The sequence below is a fragment of the Cataglyphis hispanica genome, chromosome 21 (assembly GCF_021464435.1).
Source record: "Cataglyphis hispanica isolate Lineage 1 chromosome 21, ULB_Chis1_1.0, whole genome shotgun sequence".
NCBI classification, from domain to species: domain Eukaryota; kingdom Metazoa; phylum Arthropoda; class Insecta; order Hymenoptera; family Formicidae; genus Cataglyphis; species Cataglyphis hispanica.
The window spans coordinates 3,684,019-3,704,452 of record NC_065974.1 but is presented as its reverse complement, the minus strand read 5'-3'; the positions used below and the strand labels follow the sequence as shown (position 1 = coordinate 3,704,452).

General features: G+C 34.6%; 2 protein-coding genes across 6 annotated transcripts; both read right to left on the bottom strand.

Moving 5' to 3' along the window:
* Positions 1-249: 249 nt before the first annotated feature.
* LOC126857517 (protein scarlet-like) lies at positions 250-4,461 on the bottom strand. Of its 2 annotated transcripts, none has more exons than XM_050607017.1 (11): positions 4,096-4,461; positions 3,920-3,968; positions 3,657-3,837; positions 3,295-3,493; positions 3,030-3,222; positions 2,768-2,947; positions 2,569-2,671; positions 2,255-2,476; positions 1,938-2,179; positions 1,733-1,833; positions 250-1,661 (listed from the first exon to the last, which is right to left on the bottom strand). In XM_050607017.1, the coding sequence occupies exons 1-11, from the start codon at positions 4,265-4,267 to the stop codon at positions 1,480-1,482; spliced, it is 1,824 nt and encodes a 607-aa protein (XP_050462974.1). In that variant the 5' UTR covers positions 4,268-4,461; the 3' UTR covers positions 250-1,479. The 2 variants fall into 2 exon arrangements, with proteins under 2 accessions (XP_050462974.1, XP_050462975.1); XM_050607018.1 differs by having other exon boundaries at positions 1,400-1,661; positions 3,657-3,851; positions 4,096-4,179.
* A 125-nt stretch (positions 4,462-4,586) lies between these two features.
* On the bottom strand, positions 4,587-20,362 carry LOC126857515 (ras-related protein Rab-32). Of its 4 annotated transcripts, XM_050607006.1 has the most exons (6): positions 10,624-11,845; positions 9,930-10,313; positions 8,923-9,503; positions 7,335-7,563; positions 6,722-7,047; positions 4,587-6,275 (listed from the first exon to the last, which is right to left on the bottom strand). In XM_050607006.1, exons 1-6 carry the CDS (start codon positions 10,985-10,987, stop codon positions 6,162-6,164), a joined length of 1,998 nt encoding a protein of 665 aa, XP_050462963.1. In that variant the 5' UTR covers positions 10,988-11,845; the 3' UTR covers positions 4,587-6,161. The 4 variants fall into 4 exon arrangements, with proteins under 4 accessions (XP_050462963.1, XP_050462965.1, XP_050462964.1 ...); XM_050607008.1 differs by lacking the exons at positions 8,923-9,503; positions 9,930-10,313; positions 10,624-11,845 and adding an exon at positions 20,177-20,362; XM_050607007.1 differs by lacking the exons at positions 8,923-9,503; positions 9,930-10,313; positions 10,624-11,845 and adding an exon at positions 13,808-14,398.
* Positions 20,363-20,434: the final 72 nt, after the last annotated feature.

The window sequence follows — 20,434 nt, the reverse complement described above, 5'->3', positions numbered from 1 at the left end:
TTAATCCACGCCGATTCGCGGATACAAACGACGTCTCCTACACGCGCATTGATCCACCGTTGTTTCGTGGCCTCGCTTGCTTGTTTAAGCGCGGTTTTAGAACAGTCAGCTGTTTAGTTGCTACCGACGTCGCCGATGTCTACCGAGTGTCTGCCTCGAAAAAGTCGCCGCAATTATAATTCGCGGCTACTTGAAATTATATTTATACAAAGATCTCTTCTTACGCACTTAAATTACTTTATAATACAATAGCTTCATCGCTTTTACAATCGATTGATTAATTCGAAGAGCGTGACGCGATTTTTCATTTATGATTAATATACATGTGTCTACAATATAAATAAAATTTGAATATATAATATATATTTACGAGACACTATATATATATATTTCTGTCCCTTATATAAATTTCCTAAACAATATTAAATTAAATTTATATTATAGACGAAATGCGCGAAGTGCGTTAAATGAAACACGAGCGTTTCGGAGCGAAGTGAGAAGAAGAGATGGATAGCTCGGTGGTATGTAAACAGCCGAGAGATAAACAAGCGACTTAAATCCGAACTAAGGGACGACTAAACGCCGGCCATTTTGGCACGGTACTAGCTAGAACGCGCTCGATATTAACAAATCTCGGTTCCGCGACGGGACAGGAGAGGAGAGAGGACGAGATGAGGACGAGAAGAGAGAGGGATATCCGACGTTCCGCGCAACGCAAACATTGTTTCGTTTCATTTCGCGACCCGTCGCGGAATCATATTGCGCCGATTCCAATATTTCCATCGTTTTATTGCGATTCTAGCGGATCCCCACCTCTCGTCGAGCGCCGTCGCGTCCGCGTTATCATCCTACTCTCTATATATTATCTGTCTCTATCTCTACGAATACCTCGACACAATTAACAATCGTAACAAATTATCTCAGTATTTTTGTGACGTCAAAATTTTTTGCCCATAATTACATACTACCGAATGAGCAAAGAATAATATATAAAGTTAAATGTAAAAACTCTGCGCACACACAGACACATATACACAGTTAATTTCGTCTGTAATTTTTCTTTTCACTAATCATTCGAAACAATAGCGATATTTTTCTTCGTTTCTATCTTTCACTAAATCTATCACGAAAGCTAACACAGAAATGCACTACTTTACTGCGCAACCGTAATCACACTATTTACAATCTCTCTCATTCTTGTACTTTATACGTCCTCGAGTTTTATGATCGGTTTATGTAATGCATCGGATAAGTTAGTTGCATGCGCGAAAATTATTAATGCCCTTGAGAAAAGGGAAGTTTTTAACTCTTCGAGCAAAACAAGAAATGCTGACAACGTAAATTACAGGCGCGAAGTAAAATGCTTACCACATAATATCGAGTTTTATCGAAAAAGATTGCTAAATAATTGAAATCTGTTTATTTCAAACATTTTTTAAGTTTATCGGTATTTTTGTAAAGACGCTTCGCGATCATCGATTAAATAATTGCTCTTGATGCCCTTCTTCTCTTTATACCAAAATATACAACAATATTCATTAGAATTGTCAGAAGCAACAATCCGGTTATGTCCCACCAAAAGTTTCCGTCGTTATATCCGTACTCCGATAAAACTTCCGTCCCATTGGATAAACAAGGCAAATCGCGATTAACCGGACAGTCTAAAAAAATATCACAACATTAGAATATAAATGTATTTGCTCACCTATAATAATCAATAATTGATATTAACCGATGCTCTTTATTCCCGACCAGTGTATTATCGATACAGCTTCGGTGGCGTAATAAAATATCGACATGTATTTGAAGTAGCCTAAGTAGCTCGGTAGAGTTCTACAAATATAAAGAAAAATTAGAAGAAAAATTAGAAGAAAAATTCGATGTACCATATTAATCAATTCGTTACACTTGTATAATATCGTGCAATGCTTCCTTACCGAAGATTGTAAAACACACCCGCCGTCAAAAGGAGCAGCAAATCGAGCGGTACCATTAACGTGGTAACAATATCGATGTTGGAGATCCAACTGGAGGTCATCATGCCATATGCGGTACTGCAAATCGCTGCCATTGCCGTACAAAGACAATACAAGCAAAAGTCAAGTAGCGAAAATTCGGAATGTAGCAGGAAATATATCACGATCGTGAACAAAAATGCTTTGAATATTCCTTTGGGTATCTGAGGAGTTTTGTACCGTAATTATATGACATTTTAACATTATTTTTTTTTTTTCACGGTGCATTAAATAATTACCGAGCCGAGAATAATGGCGAAGTAATAAGGTCCTGGCGCATATACGGTACTCTCGCGGAGGTAAAGAACAAATTCACCAGGTAATTGGTAAATGACAGAATAGGCGACTGTAAATATAATTTCAGATATCATCATATACAACGCACCGCGAACGCTTCGTATTCCCTCTTGCGTCGATGATTTAGCGTCGACATAAAAAATACTGACAAAGATTACGGATAGCTGCAAGATATTATATAGATATATTATAGTTTTTTTTTACAGTAAAATTTATGTCTCGTATGTTTGATAATATCAAGATAATTTTTTATTACCGAAAAAGAAAACCACGCGATCCAATTGTCGGAAACTGTCCTTTTATCTTGTAAAAATATTCTCCAGAGCAACCAATAAAATTGTACAAACCATCCTGATTTTCTATAATAAAGATACATGTATAATAATCAATTAGACATTATATAGATCTATAGAGATTCTTTTAAAAAATTTTATCGTCGTTTTTTATTTCAATACTTTCGTGGAATGACGTGGAAAATTATTCTCGCATTTTCGATCGCAGGAATTTTTGACAGTGACGATTGCGAGAACGCTCGACACAGTTCATTGCTGCGATCCGTTGTGCAATTTTGATGTGACAGAATATTTACGTAATATTCCGACTCGTCGTAGTTTACAGGACAATGATAATCCTGGCTATGCAAATACATCGATTGTTTTGTCATTGTTACTCGCCGCAATTTAATGCAACTGCAATTGATCGGAATGTCAGGTTTACCTTTTAAAAAAATCTGTAGCATTTCCTAAAGTGCCGAAGTATATCGATCTTCCATCGGCCATTAATAATACATGACTGAACATATTGTATATCGTCATACCCGGCTGATGGATCGTACAAAAAATTATTGTGCCTCTCGAAGCAATCAGTTTCAACGATTGCACGACGCATGTCGCGGCAAAAGTGTCCAGACCTACATTTAATATTGCACAATACTTGACGTAATCAAATTTCTCTTCCGTACAGTCAACTTTGACATTCTCACCTGTGGTTGGCTCGTCTAAAAAAAATATTTTAGGCTTTGTCACTAATTCCGTGGCTAACGATAAACGCTTCCTTTCGCCGCCCGATAGCATCCATATAAGAGTATCGATACATTCATATAATGCAAGATCTCGCAAAAGTTCTTCGACCAAAGATTTTCTTCGTGATGAACTACAACTATTTCCCATTTTCAGAACACACTAAAGAGAAATACATAACTTGATATCGACACTATAATTTCTCTCTTTATCGCAAAAAAATTATATTGTATTTAATAATTTAAATTTCCTCCTCCCATCAATGTCAGTAGATCCAGCAAAGAGAAATAAATGTAATCGTTTATTAAATATATCTTTTAAATACCACGAACGACATATACTCTCTTGGTGTGAGTGCAGAGGGCAGAGCGTCAAATTGCGGCATATAATTCGATATTTCTGCCATCGTTTCTTTGGAAACGTCGTGCCCATTGATCTTCACTGTGCCCGAAGTTAATTTGAGCCTCCTCGCCAGAGCAGCAAGAAACGTGGTTTTACCGGCGCCACTAAAGAAATAAGTCTGCCCTTGACGTGAATTTATCGTAAAATTATCACGACTAAATATGCTAATATAGAATTTTTGCATACCTCGGTCCTAATATAGCAAACATGTTACCGGTTTCTGCGTATCCGGATACTATAAAAAGTATCAATATTAATATATATATTATTCGTGGATAAAAATTATTAAACAATAAATATTTAATGTAATCTAAATACATAAATTCGTTTTTCGTTGCACTTTAATGTCGACAAAATATTACCTCCTTTCAATATAGTAAACATTTTCACGCTTTTTTTACGCAACAACTTGCACCACACTTTTCTCGAACACTCATCATCTTCAACAGGCATAGTAACGGTCAAATTTTCCCAGGACAGTTGAGAAATTTGGGAAGTCATTTCATTGTCAATCGAATCTGTTAATTGTACCATTGTAACTATTCATCTCACGTTCTAAAAACAGCAACTTCTCTGCTTAATATTGCAGGAGCGTTATAAAACTAAAAAAAAATCCGTTATCTCTATTTCTCTGCTTCTTAATATTTCTTATCATCGTTATCTAAAGTCTTATAGATGTTTGTGAAAAAGATTAATATCTTACTAGACTTTACTAATTTCGAATCACATAGACATTTATCTTCATTGTACGATATTTCAGATGAATATTATGGAAAAGGATGTAGACAATAAAAAAAGATGGGATGATGCATAAGTGAGAAGAAAAGAAAACCAACGTATTACGCGCTATCTATAATATAAACAAATTTAATGCAGTTAAATATTGTTGTGTATCTATATTATGTGTTGTGTCTATACAAAAAAGTTTAAAGTAGGCAAAAGTAGTGTTATTATTGTTAAGTGGTAATAGCGAGTTATACGTACATATTTTTTTTCGTAAATAATATATAATATATCTACAATTTTCTCTGCAATAATACGATATGCGCGCTGCATTATAAATCGCTATATAAAAGTGCAAAAGATTGCTCGAAAGGTGAAAAAGATCATCGATGTAAATTCTGAATTATTTACAGTAATGTATACATGCATATGTGTATCTTGATACACGTCGATTACTCGCTAATATATCTATGCTGCCGTACACATCTGCATTTCCTCTCGTGTCTTGGAATTCAGAAACAAGATATCGCTCATTAAAGATTCCCAAGTTCTTTTTACCGCAGTTTTATTTTCGCCCTGAATTTCAGTCCAAACAGTTGCGACGCTATCGATAAATTCGTTTGAACGCATTGTCTACTGTAAAATGGTCATTAGGCGCGACATGACGCACTAATTGCAATCAGCTACCTCGAATAATTAGCTATGACCATGCAAATGAAGGCACAACGTTGTCGACAAATCAATTTGAATGAGATAAACAGTAAAATGTACAATTGATACAAGTACGAATAGGAAGCGTATTACTGCCAATCTAACGAGAAAACAATTAAAAATACATAACATATTATTTTCACAAATTCACATAATGATATATCGATTGAACTAACTGAAGTAACAGTGTTATGTTCTTTGCAACATTTTTACATAAAATTTTTAATTTTTGCTACTAATGACGCTAAAAGCGGTCCTATAAATAGTAATCATTGGTTCGATTTTGGGCGGAATGTAAGCATTGTTGTATATAAATCTCTACTCATAATTTGTTCAATATTTGAATATACGCACGTTCATATAATATCGCAATTAAAACAAGTATTGCATAAGAAATTCTTATTTGCAGGATAATATTTCGAAACTCTAATTTTGTAAGTATAATGCTATATAAGTCAATATAAAAAGTATAAACATGCATAGGTATATACGGTATATCGCGATAATTGTAGGCTAAATCGATAAAACAATTTCACGATTGTCGTTGACCTATGGTTTGCGATAGCGTGTTAATTTATTAAAAAAAAAAATATATCGGGAAAACTACCAAAATTATTATGTCATTACGCGTTCAAGCATTGCTTATATTATATAAAAAATATTTAAAAAAATTTTATACATAGTTATTATATTTTTTATATATATTAAATTATCGCTCTTTTATCGCGCTCTGTACATCTATAAAGCTACTTAAAATATCGCTCACTCAGCAAACGACTCGAATTGACAGACCCAAATAATTGCTGAGAGTATACTATCGAATAATTTCTCACTTGAAAGTGAGAATCCAACAAGCAGATGCATCCTATTACGAAGAATGGCAATGCGTAAGATGTTATATGATATTCACGGCGTTCATGAAGACACGTTGAGGTTGACGAATGGAAAATCGCGATCGAGATTTCGAATTTGAGCTCGACAATTTACCTATTTGTCAGCAGCTGCAGGATTTTTTGGAGCTTGTCGGCGATTGACTTAACGCGAAGCGCTCGCCATCCGTTTGGTCTTGAGAGCCATTGCCTCTCATAACTTGATCGTTCTGAAGTATCTGAAGTAAACAAATTTTACAATTACGCTATTACAGATAAATGCCAGTTTATGATCACATTATTATAAGATAGATGCAATAAAAAAATATGCAGTATAAGAAAGAGAAATATCAAGTAACAAGAGCAATCGTTTGATCACAAATGTAATACACATGTGTAATTAATTATGCATCATAAGTCGATCATCTCTAACACGAAAGACAGACGTCAATGACTAATCCGTCGTGCGTCACACACCGAGAGAAAGCGTAAATGAGATATTATATTATATACATACAGAATCTTTACTACTATACCAATTTTATTTTCGAATTTAAAACAATTTATTTTATTAAATAATAAATTATTCATAATCACATATTCATTTTAAATAAAACTTTTTTTAGATTTCTTATTCGAACTCGATTTTTCGCTCAAATAATTTTTAACTCGAAAAATATATTACTTTATTGACGAGAAATCTGGCTGCCTCCTCGATGTTAATATTCTCCTTCGCTGATGTTTCAAACCAGCCGGAGAAATTCTTCTCTTTACAATATTCGTCCATCTTGGTGGGCGAATTAACCAGACCTTCCTTCTGCTGATCGCATTTATTCGCCAACAAGACGCATGGTATCGACGATCCGTCAGGAAGTTGTACCTTTGAATCCAGGTCCTGTTTCCATTTCACAACCGCGTCCAACGTTGCGCTTCTCGTCACATCAAACACTATGAAAGCACCAACAGCTTCCTTGTAGTAAACTCTGGTCATATTTCCAAATCTCTCTTGACCTGAATAAAACAAAATCATTACACGTACAAATTAGTTAAATTTATCAAATGATTGATAAATTGATGTTATATGAAACGTTAAACACAATAAGCATAATTTAAGCAATTATACAAGTTTATAGAGAAATGTTCAAGATATCTGAAGCATTTTTTGAACGAGCATCGAAAAACAAGAAGATAAAAGCATGTATGACGCGCGTGGAATATTAAAATGTCAATTTATCTTTCACAAACGATGTTCCATTATATCGAAGCTATAATAAGAAGCGTTGTAAGTTATTACTGACCTGCGATATCCCATAACTGCAGTCTAATAATGGTATGTGGATCCCAGTTTAGCACTTTGAGCGCAAAGTCGACGCCAATCGTCGCCCGATAATGTTGCGAGAAGAATTGGTGGACGTATCGCTTGATGATAGATGTTTTCCCCGCCCCAAGCTCGCCGATTACCAGTATTTTGTACAAGTGCTCCCGTTTCTCGTCTACTCCGAGATTCGATGCATTATTCGACGACGACTAAAACAGTAAAACAAAATATAATAAATATTGGAATGTAAAAATTTCTTAAAAAAAAAAAAAATATATCTTTTCTTAAGAATCTCGGGACGCACATCTCTCCATTTTTATAGAAAATATATTAATTCGATAAATAATAGCAGGCTTTAAATATGCTAAATATGATTATTTTATTGATCATGAAAAGATATAAGATACATATTGTTAATAAAAAATCTTATAAAAATGATAATTTTATGAGCGCAAATATACTTGAGTTACACGAACTTTCAACCACTTCCACTCTTTTGGTTGTACTTTCCACTTGCCGAGATCGAACGTTTCTAAATTTCGCCAAATTTTTAATTCCACGTCCATATTCACGCGCGACTTTCCGGACGTTGGAGATGATAATGAATGCTCTTACGCTCTTCGCGAATGATCTTACTGGTATAACTCACGCGAGCGAAATGGGCTGAGTCGCTCACGTGTGGAAAGATTATTCCCGAGTATGCGAATCTGCATCTGGAGGGGCCGCAAGAGAACTATAAATATAACAATAAGCCTTCTGTATCTTAATAACTGATGTGTCGATAATCTGAATAATCGGTCGAAAAATGCAGATTCTCTTTCGCAATTTCTATTTTGCTTATAATAGCAATTTTTTAATAATAAACTGATTATTTTTATAATGTGTAATTTTTTCTGTTTTCACGATATTTTGTGCACCGATATACATTTTTTTTTGTTATTCATAATTTTAAATTAAGCGCAGCTTGTGATGGAGCCATGCCAGCTACGTAATTCGAGATATTCCAATAACATACGAGAGTCAAAGGGATAGAAAGAGAATTAATATCAGGAAGTTATCGCAGACGGATATCACGATACCTGCCTACGTCATGATTATTTAATCTAATGAATTCAATATATACATAATAAAAATATTAAGTCGATTCATAAACCATTCGTTGAATGAATATAAAACATTTCAATAAATGAATATACATACATACATACATATATATATATATATATATACATATACATATATGTATATAGACATGATAAAAGTATCATATTTTTTGCTCGTTTTAAAATTTCTTGAAAAACACCTACAGATAATTCAGAGTTGATTTTTTTCATTAATAGTGCGTATCAATTATATAATTTTATTTATCAGATTATGGTTGCGAATGTGGAATGATTTACGCTATCGCATTACCAAAACGACGAAGCTGTATCATAAACTGGCATAATACTCTTTTCATCGTGTTCCGTAATTCGATATAACGTCTTCTCGTAATGCATATCGGGATATAGCGTTAATGAAGACGATTCTACGGCGACGTCGTTTGCGTCCTACGCGATGGACCTCACCTGGCCAGCAACGGCTCCCACCATGGCGGAATGAGATTTGCTGAGATGATCGTCCATACTATTGTAGCTTTCCGTGTAATCTTCCTCAATGCTACCCAAGTAACCCAATCCCGTTTCCTCGTCGAGGGCAGTTTCAAAAGAGGAGAATGTATCGAAAGTTTTCACGCTAATCTGTCGGGCTCTTCTCTTCTTTCGTTCCTCTTCTTGTTGTTCAAAAAACTCGTTATCGATAGTGCTCGGTGGCTCGTCGTCGATTGTCAAGCTGCTAACAGTGAGCACCGCGTCTTTTGTATCCTTGGAAGAATCGAAGAAGCGTCGCTGAAATATCGCTCGTTTCTCCTCCAGCAAGGATAGCTTACGCCGCACTTCGACGGGTGACGATTCCGATGTCATACGTAAACCCGAGGAATCCGAATCGGATTTCGCTCTCGTTTTACCTGTCCTGAGCACAGCATCCTCCGCGAGCTTCGTCTCGCTACGTTCCGGCCAGCTCGACAACGCGTAAGGAAGCGTCGAACAGCATTGCAAGTCGGAACGCGAGACTTTGTCTTGCTCCTCTCGCTGTGGATGTTGTACGGTGTCTGTGCAAGAGCGACGAATTTGAGAGAAATTTGTGATTGTTATTGAAAAGATGATTATCGTGTGTCGAGTTTTTGTCGAGCAATTTTAAATAGTTTTCAGCGATTACAATATTGCTACAATGCATGACTGTTGCAAATAATTGTAATACGTTCTACGTGAGTTATTGCGAGAAAATTATAAAAATATGAAAAATTATAAAAATATAAAGCAAAATAAAAAAGATAAAAGATAAGAAAAATAGAAATAAAAATCTAAAAAATAAAAATCTAGAGAAATATATCAGAATTTATCGAAACACGACGTGAAAGTAACAGTAATGAAGAAGTTGATAGTTAAAAATTGAAAATTGCGGAATTCAATTCTTCAGTTGCAATTTGCAGATTTTATCCGTAAGCCCCATCATGGTATATCCGTACAAGGCTCACCGTGTTGAACAAAGCTCTTAGTTATTAACGGCGTATGTTGCACTACGGTGACGATCTTTGACGGTTTCTCGAGCAGCTTTTCTGGTTTCTTAAGCTCCCCCCTCGCTGTCTTTTCCCTCTCCGGGACGTTTTCGTCCCCCTGCCTCTGCTTCTCGATCGACTCGTTCGGGTGAACGGGCGATTCTTGCGGGGACTGGCTCTGGGAGCGACTACTATCGCCACCCTCCGGGGTATGTCGTGCTTCTTGCTGTTCCGAGGACAGGCGAAATTTATTAAAGCTCAGTTTGCGCACCAGCGAGTGCGACTTCTTCTTTTTCTTCTTCTTCGAGATCACGGATGTTGGTTTCGATTCCTTGAGCTGCTGTGATTGCTGCCGAGATATTTCTGAAGTGGAAGAGAATCGCGAATAAAAAAAAAAAAAAAATAGCCCAGCTTCTCGAAAATTATTATTCTCAGATAAGACTAATGAAAATCTTTGGAAACGTTTCATTTTAATCGTTTTTTTAAGATAAATAATTTTTTTTTTTAATCAAGACAGATCAAAAATTAAAAAGTTCGAAAGATAAATTGCAAAAAGATATCATAAATAATTTCGTAAATAAATAATTTATTTATTTTTTATCGCATATTGTTTAAATATCTCTACGTATGTGCGTGATACAAAGTATAAAGTTTTCAACAAGCTGGGATTAACCTTTATCATCCCCTATTTCAAGCTTCTTCAAAGAAGTTTTGTCATCTTGTTCCGTGTCCGCTTCGCAGGACGGATCGGTCTCGCGTGGTTTCTTCTTGATCTTAAATATACGACCCTCGCGGAGGCTGCTCTTGAACGTATCGAATTTGCCTTTCTTTCGATCGTCCGTGTTAATATTGGAGAAGAAAGTCACGCCGCTGCTGCTGGTCAGAGTTTCGAGACTGGAATTACTGTCACCCGCGGTGACATATTCGCCGGAAGTGGCAGTCGCGATAGGCTTTGGCTTCTCGTCGTCCGACGAAAAGTGCGCGATTACTGTGTCGGTCGAGCTGCCACCTTCTTTCGTGCCCTCGTTATGAGCCATAATCGCGTCGCGGAAAGGAAAGGAAAAAGGAAAGGAGAGGACGAGAGGAGAGAATTCGCGTGTGTGAGGACCGATGAATAGACGATAAAAGAAAGGGACAATAGATCAAAGGGATGCCTCTTCGCCTCAGAGAAGTCTCTTTCTTTTCCCGTTTCTTCTGTCTCACTACACTTTGTCGACCACTGCTTGGCTTCTTTAGCCGCTCGCGGAAACCTTAGAACAGTTTCGATCGGTCGCGAATGGGATAATCTGTCTTGTTTCTCCCCTCTTCTTTTCTCTTTAAGTAGAGATTCTTTCGCGAGCGGCAAAAGGACGGAGAGAAACGGAGAAGCCTGAGAGCCGGATGAAATTTCTGATCTCGTAATTATCAAATTATTTAAATTAATTATCGAAATGAAGAAAATCAACAATATCCGATAGATTCTACACATAGATATAAAAGTCGCGGGAAAGTATTCCTCAGCTAATTTACCTTCCTCTCCGTATTTGTAAGATGTTGAATAAACATTTCAAATAATTTAAAAATAGTAATATAAAAAAGTTAAAGAATTTTAGATAATTTTCAGAAAATTTTTCATAATACATCAAGATTATTTTGCACCATCACTGAATAAATATTTCTTCTTCCCTTGCACTACATTAACACGTGTGATACAGAGCACTTTGCAAAACACTAATTATAAAATAATGAATTTCAGGAAATATATTCTGATAAAGAGACTTTTACGATTTATAATATAATAAAAAAAATTTTAATATTTATTGTATTAATAGAAAGTAATTAATAGAACTATATAAGTGACCGAAGAAACTGCAAGCCCAACGGTGTCTTGAACCGCACTAAATGTTGATATAAAAATATGAGAAGCCAAGGGGGGTGGGGGCATGCAAGCATCCCCCACCAGACAATATAACCAGTAATATGCGTATGAGTGCGTACCCGGTGACTCGCCTTCTTTTCAGCGTATGAAAAAATATACGTGTCGCGTATGTACGTACATGTGTATACATATGTAAACCACTAGGTATCTATATGCACTTTGCACGTACGTAGTATGTCTTTAAATGTGTAAATACGTGGATCGTGTATGAGTACCTCATACGATATCATCCGCTTCAGATGGATTTCGCTCGTGTATGAGTACGTGGCTTGCCACGAGTTTCTTTTTAACAACATCTTTCAGGTGTTAGGCTATACACAATCGCGCAACAGACACATTACGTTAAATCCGCTATGCGGTGCAATGATAAGCGTGCAAATATGAGATAATTAATTGGAAGATGCGACGAAATAATGCGTTGTAAAATAGCGCTCGCAAATTTCATCATCAATTTATCTTCCGGAAATCATTCTGCATGATCCCGTCAAAAATTTCTAAATATCACTCATTCGCATTCCGATCTTCCAATCACACTTTTACAAACACATTTGAGTCTTTAATTAAGTCGCGTTCTCTTGCATCGTTATTTTAACATTTAATTAGCCGAGTATATATGATAGATTAAACCATTGAAGAAATAATGCAATAAAAAATAATATGCCGCTAATGCAAAGATTAGAGCAAACTTTTCAGCTCGTAATCTTAATTGACGATTACGCCATTATGCATGCATCGTTTTAGTATATCATTAGTTTATTTTAATTCTTCTTCTGCGTCATATGGAACATATCTGCATATTTCTCAAAATTACCGTATTAATTTTTAAAATTAAACGATCTTGATTATAAAATAATAGAAGCACAACAAATAAATCTCGATTCATTTCATCTCGATAAATATCAGAATGTAAAATATATTTTTAGATAAATTATACTTAAAATAATAATATCTTTATTCTATCTCCTTATCTGCAATTAAATAATAAGGATATCGTTCGTAGTTAATGTGCGTGAAATGAGTCATACATGCCTTCGCAGAATAATGACTCCAAACAATCGTATAGGAAAAATCATCAAGCGTGATTCCTAGATCGATGATCATCGCCGATTATAGTCATCTAAGCCATCATTTTATTTATGTTATTATATTCCGCACATACATACATGAAAATGATAAGCAGCTTCTTAAAAAGTGTATACATTCTATAGAAAGAAATGCTAACGTGAGGAAAACCATTGGAACCAACAAATCATCGGTATAAAATGACAATTGCAAGGGAAAAGTTGTAGAATACTATAGAATACTGTTGCCAATAATCTCAAGTATTCGCGATATCTTTGTACTCGTGACGGTGATTAAAGGAATAACTTTTTCTTTCATAGCATAATAATCATGCATCGCAATTGCAAATTTTTCACATCACTAAATCCGAAAATAAAACAGACTCAAGTCAAGAATTAAAAAACTTTATTAAATTTTTCAATAATATCGTTACAAAAAAGAAAAAAAAGAAAATAGAATAAAATTCTTCTTGTAACATATACGATGGGAATACTTATAAGAAAAGACTCTTCCTATTATGCACTTCCCATATGATGTAACATTTTACGTCACGGGTAAGATCGACGTTCCGGTAGTTAGAGTAATGAATTATACATCTAATCTAATTGTAACGTCCCATAGATCTCCTTGTTGCGATAATGTAGCGATTCAGTTAAGTAAGTCGGAGAAAGTATCTCTTTTCTCGATAATTATACCAACGTGCGCTAGAAAAATATATCCGACGCGATGAGGGCAACGTTTTCGTGAGAAACCGCATTACGATGCGTCGCGTGCGCGACTCACACAAGCGAAAAATCGAGCACTTTATTTGGAAAGACCGAGTTTTTTATTCAAATTTTAAAACGCGATCAAACCTTACATGCGCATGTACACCCACCTTTCTCGCGCTTTTAGCTGCCTCCAGTTTGCAATTTTCGCTGAAATTCATATTAAGGTCGATATACAGATGATTGTTGTTCAAGAGTAGCGCGGGCGGCTCCATCGGTGGTGGATTGGCTTTCTTTTTGTGCCTCAAGCGCCTCTCGGTTCTCTCTTGCCGCGTACGCAGCACAAGCATCACGTTTCGGTCCAGCATATTTAATCCTACCGAGAGCTCAATCGGGAACTCGAGAAAATTACTTCCTCAGTTTGTCCGATCAGATTTTTCGTATCACTATGAATCTAACACTGCATAAGAGTTAACGATGCAACGATGGAATGTTTGTCGGAAGATGGAACTTTGCAACGAAGAACAGAAATATTAACTTGAAAAAAACCTTCCTCGTTTTACGTTCTCGCGACACATATCGGATATTATATTGTCCCAATTTGTAATCGCGATAGTGCTGGAGATAAGCGCAATCTGTCCTATTGTTTTCTCGTCTTATTGCACGTTCAACGAAAGGAGAATTTCCCAAAGTTCCAACGATGATGCGACGATCGAGAAAGAATTCGTGAACAGCCGTAAAGGAACGATAGTAACGAACAGTGTGTGCCGGATGAGTGCAAAGTCCCAGCATTTATTGGATTAGCCCGGACGTTATCGTCTACCATGTTATCGGTTCGAGCGAGGCGCCTATAAAAAAATGCTAGGCGCCTCGCATACATGATCGCATTCTGATGCGCGCCAAGTAAAGGAAGAAGAAAGCGTCTACAATGATTACGATGAAGCGGGAAATCCGCGCACGCGACTGGAACCACGATTCCGCCAAGAGTCAATGACCTCCAAAAGTTCTGTGCGACACGAGTTTTTCGATTTGCCTGAAACGATAAAGTTTTCTTCGAACTTCAATCATTCAAGTTTATGCGATAGAAATCTTCGTTCCCGTTAATATCAGTATCGTATAATTAATATCGCAAGATTTGCAACTTTTTTTCATATGCAATGTACGGTATTATATATTATTTTTATTTAATAAAGAATTTATTATTTAAATTGTATGAGAGAAGAAAGGTAACGCTGCACTTCTGGTACACGCGATATCGATTATTCTTTCGTCTCCGCATCGATTAGTCTGGTAGATTGCGTGTTTTGGAATAAGAAACTCCGTCGATGAACGGTCCAATACACGAAATTTAAAAAATTATCGTTGCGCTATCGCTCGTTGACTATAGTTTATCGCCGATTATACACGAAGTTTCGTCATTCTTGTCTCTAGAAACATCGAAAGTGCGTCAATAGGATTATTTTCGTTGCAGCTTTCTCATTTCACAGAGAAGCAGAAGGGAAGCGCAAGGGGCGATCTCTTATATGACGAGAATAACAACGTTACGGGGAACGTAGTTGAACCTGTTTACATCCGACGAGAAACAAGCCTGGGTTCCGCGGTTTTACCGCTGGTATTCTTTCGCTGTAAATCCTCGTAATCGAGTTACACCGATCTTGTGATACGATTACGTATACGCATCGATAGATATGTTGTCCTTCGGTAGCCATTTTGAGAGAGAAATATAATACATTGGTACGAGCAAGTATATAAAGTGATATTGAATGCCACATATACGTATATTGCGTATATCGCAAACAGCAATTCGATTAAATATTCATATATTTAAATATACATATACATACATACATACATACATACATACATATATATATATATATATATATATATATATTATATTGCAATAAGAGAATATGCGATAATTTACGATATATTTCGATGATCATACCCAATGCGCGCGACCAGAGATGAACCAAATCGATATCATTGCGATAAATAAATATGAAAGACATCGGGATAAAAAAAAAAGGGAAATCATGTCAAGCGATATCTACATTCGGAATGAGACAAAAAGTCGTTCGTTATGTTACATCAGCCTGAATTAGAAACTAAAATAATCTCCATCTATTTAGACGCGTACAAATGAATGTAACGATAACTGGTTACAAAAATGAGATAAACATTATACAATGCTTTACGCGTGCTGACTGGCGCCAAGAGGCTGATACTATTGTTTTGATTCAGAGATTTACGACTATCACTTTATTCACGCGTATAGAAATAATTAAAAATATATTTTATTTTAATTATCATATTATTTTATTTTTAACTATCAACTCTCTCTCTTTCTTTTCCTCTCTCTTTCTCTCTACATATATAAAACTGATATATAGTTATATGTATAACGTTTTGATGAGATAAAGATAGTATTTTTTCTACAGTAATGATAAAAAGAAAACAATAATCTAGAAATATATTAATTTTATATATTAATTTTCCTTAAAAAAAAAAAAAAACTCTCATATGCAAGAATTCGAATAATTTGTATTTGAGGATTAATTTATTTAATCTCAAGATATATTATTTATATATATATTTCAGATAAATCCGAAAATTGCATATCATTGGACATAAACTTAAAAAAAAAAGATTGAAGAATTTAATCCAAAGTGATTAAATATTGACTTGTGTTGACCACTGACATCTTTAATCTTTATTACAGTCGATATAGAGGAACGACAATGATATCCACCGAAAAGGCAAACTCTACATCTTCGTGATGCAACTGCAACATGATGTGATACAATATCCTATATATCATCATATTAATTATTAATATAAATGAAACTTGTATCCACTCTGTGTAGCAAAATGCTCAAAATCGAATTTATATATTTTTATTTTCATAATGCAAACCCCCAATAAATATTCATACAATTATATTTTTTAAATACAAAAATTAATATAAAAATAAATTCTATAGGTATTTTAATTATAACTTCTATATATAAATTCGTCGAGATGGGTAATTCATTTTTTATCTTTATAAAATCAAAAAATTTTCTAATGTATAAATAATCCATCATATGATATCCGAGTTATAGACTCGCATAACTTTTTTTATTTCAACATATTAATTTCAGGAATCAGCGTGACCTTTTACCATCGTTTAACGTAAGTCGTTTCGTGCCAATGCGATACAGATAAAAATTGTCGCCGCTTGTTCCATCCGCCTAATTACTCGATAAAAATTTGTTTTGAAAGATGGAAGTCGTCAAAATTACATACCAAAAACATATAAGTTGAAGTTGAAGGTGAAAGGCTGATGAAATTGTAAGAAAATAAGAACTAAGAAAAATTATATTCCACGAAAAAGAAAACAGTAATTAAAAAGTCATTAATTTCTATCGCAATTAATGATAATCAATTGTTTTGTAAACAATCTTATAAGGAAAAAGAGAATTTTTATTTTAATTACAAAAATTTACGAGATAGAGAAAGAGAGAGAGAGAGAGATGGTAAAGTATTTGATACATTATTCGATTAAATGTTACATTATGTATACTCGTAGAGACAATTGATAAATGCGCTTATGTAGTGGCTCATCAATGGATTACAATAAAGTTTTATTTTTAGGAACGGTACATGCATCGTCGTGTAGCAAAGCATGTAAGCCAAGCTTACGATGAAACTAAATGGCACAAAAGTAATTATTAATTGAGATTAATACAAATATCCGTAATAAATAAAATCGAGCGATAATTATTGCAAAAAATGTTTTTGGTAAAAAATAAACTATATTTAATATAAAAAGTAATGCTTTCAACAAAAATAATTTAAAGAAAAGAAGAAAAATATATATTAAATTAAATAAAACAATTTATTATCAAAGCAAATTATTTGACAAGTTATCTCCATAATCAAAAAATAGTTGACATGTCCGATCAAAATACGTTGATCAATTAAAAATAAATAAAGGTAATACCTTTATTCGAAATATGTAGTGATTATATTTAGATTGCAATCTTATAAAATGATAGACAACCTTAATCAATTGCGACACAACATTACGCATGAATCATGGGATCATGAAACAACGATATATGCAATAAAAACACACAGTAGTGAATTGTGTTCAATACTGAAGAAATGATAAAGATAAGCAATTATATATCGACAAAATATTTGTTAAGCTTACTTTTTCAATAAATATCTCAATGATTCATTCAAGGATCGCTTTGCGCGCCTTTTAATTCAAAATTAAAATACTGCATGATAAAATGTAATTATAATTTTTGTATAATTAATTATGTATTTAATTTTAATAAATAAGATTAGAACTTTTATTCGATCGTTCGTAAAGCTTTAATAAAAAAGAATAATTCGAGGTCAATGTTATTTTCGTTTTCTAAAAATTGCTCGAATATCAGATCAATGCTGAAGGCGCTCGCCAAAGTCTGTCCCAGTTGCATAGTGCTGTTTCACAGTTCGTAGAAACTATCTTACATTTTACATGCGAAGTTTTACGACCGATCCCCGTATTTTGCGGATCAGTTCTATCAATACGTGAAACGGTTTTCCACTGCGCCTTTTTCACTATGTATTTTATCGTAACAAAATGCTACATTATACATTATTGTAATAAAAAACTATATTTTTTCTAAGAATAGTAAAAAATAATAAAAATTTGTAAATTAAATATTAGATTAGTTAAATCTCGTGTGTATATTTCGTCTGTAAAGAAATCGATTAGTGATATATAAAATTATATTTTGATAGATTGATAACTTTATTATTAAAAATAAATTTGTTTGGTAAATAATATATTAATTAAAAAGACAAAATAAATAACAGAAAGAGGCAATTAATATTTTACATGTGATAAAATTGATGAGCTGCGTCTTTGAAGGATTGATCGTAATTACGTACATATTTTTAGGAAGAATTCGATCAAATGCATCTTTACCGCATTGAAATAACCACGAATCTGATCCAATATCATCGTCGTATCATAAAATGAAATGCAATCGTTCAGGATCGCGAAGCTTGATCCCGAAAAAAAAATGTATGCGGTGAGATAGAATAACGAAAGAAAGACTCCGATTCAAGTGTTGAGACTGAGGTTATTTATCTACGTTGCAAAAATTTGATGACAAAAAAAGATTTATCGAATATCTTGATGACTGCAAATAAAAATATTAATACTAAATTATAAATTATATATATATATATATATATATATATATATATATATATAAATATAATAATATATAACAACAATGATTGTTGATTTTCACCACGTTTTACAAGAGAAATTTGTGTGGATTTATTTTTTTATTTCCCGTAGGGATCACAAGAGATCTTTGTATTACTGTCTTACGATTTGGTAGTAATCTCGGACAGATTAGATATAACTGAACTTTTAGAGGAGATTATCGGAGTTCCTCATATTGCTACGATAAATCTTCCCATGATAATCACCAAGGCAACATCGAGTATTTTCATTGTACTTTTTAAGAAGATCTAATGAAAAATGATTGAACCAACAAAGTATTTAGTCAACAATCATAATCATGAGATAACGAACGATATATCGACGCTTGATAAAATTTTCCTTCTGCTTTCATTGATACTTAAGACAAATTAGTTGCTGAATTATCAAAATTTTAACAAACACCCGGTAGAAATCATTGATACTTGGATAAAGTAAAGAATACGCTTAGATCACGTATCACTTGCATATATATATGTATATATATATATATATATATATATATATATATATATATATACGAGTGTGTGTGTGTGTGTGTGTGTATATATATATATATATATATGTGTGTATATTCCTATCAAAAACATTGACGCATTGAATTATCAAGATTTATATCTCATGATCCTTATATTCCAGGTAATCGACAAATCGATAACTAAATACAATGTGTTCTGCAAATAATATATGGATAGTAAACCCAAATATGTAATTTGCGATATAAAAAGATAAAATAAAAAAAATTTGTTCGCTTCCTGATCGCTCAAGCTTCACTCCGATGATTTACCGCTTGTTTTCATACAGCGGAGCGAAACGATAATTTTATTCGAGGATCGAGAGAGCGATCAATCATTCGCTTCGTGATCTCTCCTGTCGTTGACACTGTTTCTATGTAATCTAACGGAAAAAGAAAGGCAAGGCAAAAAAAAATAACTCCCTTAATAAACGCGCGAGTAATCGCGTGATGATTCGAATAAAAATTATTGCTGAAAAGTTGCCGATAATTATTCTGCGCGTCATAGATAGCGGCAATTGCGCGCCAAGTTTAGCGCATCGCGGATTTCATTGCCGATACGAAAAAAAATCCGATTGTCTCTACGTTGTAATCGCATAAGTAAAGCGCTCGCCGAGCTTTCGGCAAACCGGCTGCCGCCATTCGATTTTTGAAAATCGGCGCGCCAAGCAGACAGCACGCGCCGGTATAACGGCGCGGCATTTCGACGTGCGAAATCGAAAAGAAAAGAATGAATTGATGGATGACACTCACCATTTGACGTGCGGGAGGATTCTGTAGGATTCGCCGATACTCTCGCAGCTGAACGGACTCGTATCGTAGCTTCTTCTTCAGATGCGAACGGGAACGTCTTACGACCGATATCACCACAGCTGGGCCCATCCGGCCATCTTGCCGTATATCAAAATGTATACTACAGCGCGCGGGCGTATTTTGCCATACGTTCCCCTTCCTTCCTCCCTTCGTAGTCACTGTCAGCAATTGCGTAACTTGCGCTCCCCTCTTTTCGCA

Excerpts from the sequence above, each read along its gene's own strand:
- LOC126857517 (XM_050607017.1), bottom strand. The coding sequence starts at position 4,267 with ATGGTACAATTAACAGATTCGATTGACAATGAAATGACTTCCCAAATT. Across the intron at positions 3,838-3,919 it reads TTTGCTATATTAGGACCGAG|TGGCGCCGGTAAAACCACGT; the intron begins GTATGCAAAAAT and ends TTATTTCTTTAG. Across the intron at positions 1,662-1,732 it reads GTCGGGAATAAAGAGCATCG|ACTGTCCGGTTAATCGCGAT; the intron begins GTTAATATCAAT and ends ATATTTTTTTAG.
- LOC126857515 (XM_050607006.1), bottom strand. The coding sequence starts at position 10,987 with ATGGCTCATAACGAGGGCACGAAAGAAGGTGGCAGCTCGACCGACACA. Across the intron at positions 10,314-10,623 it reads TGAAATAGGGGATGATAAAG|AAATATCTCGGCAGCAATCA; the intron begins GTTAATCCCAGC and ends CTTCCACTTCAG. Across the intron at positions 9,504-9,929 it reads TAAGAGCTTTGTTCAACACG|ACACCGTACAACATCCACAG; the intron begins GTGAGCCTTGTA and ends GCTCTTGCACAG.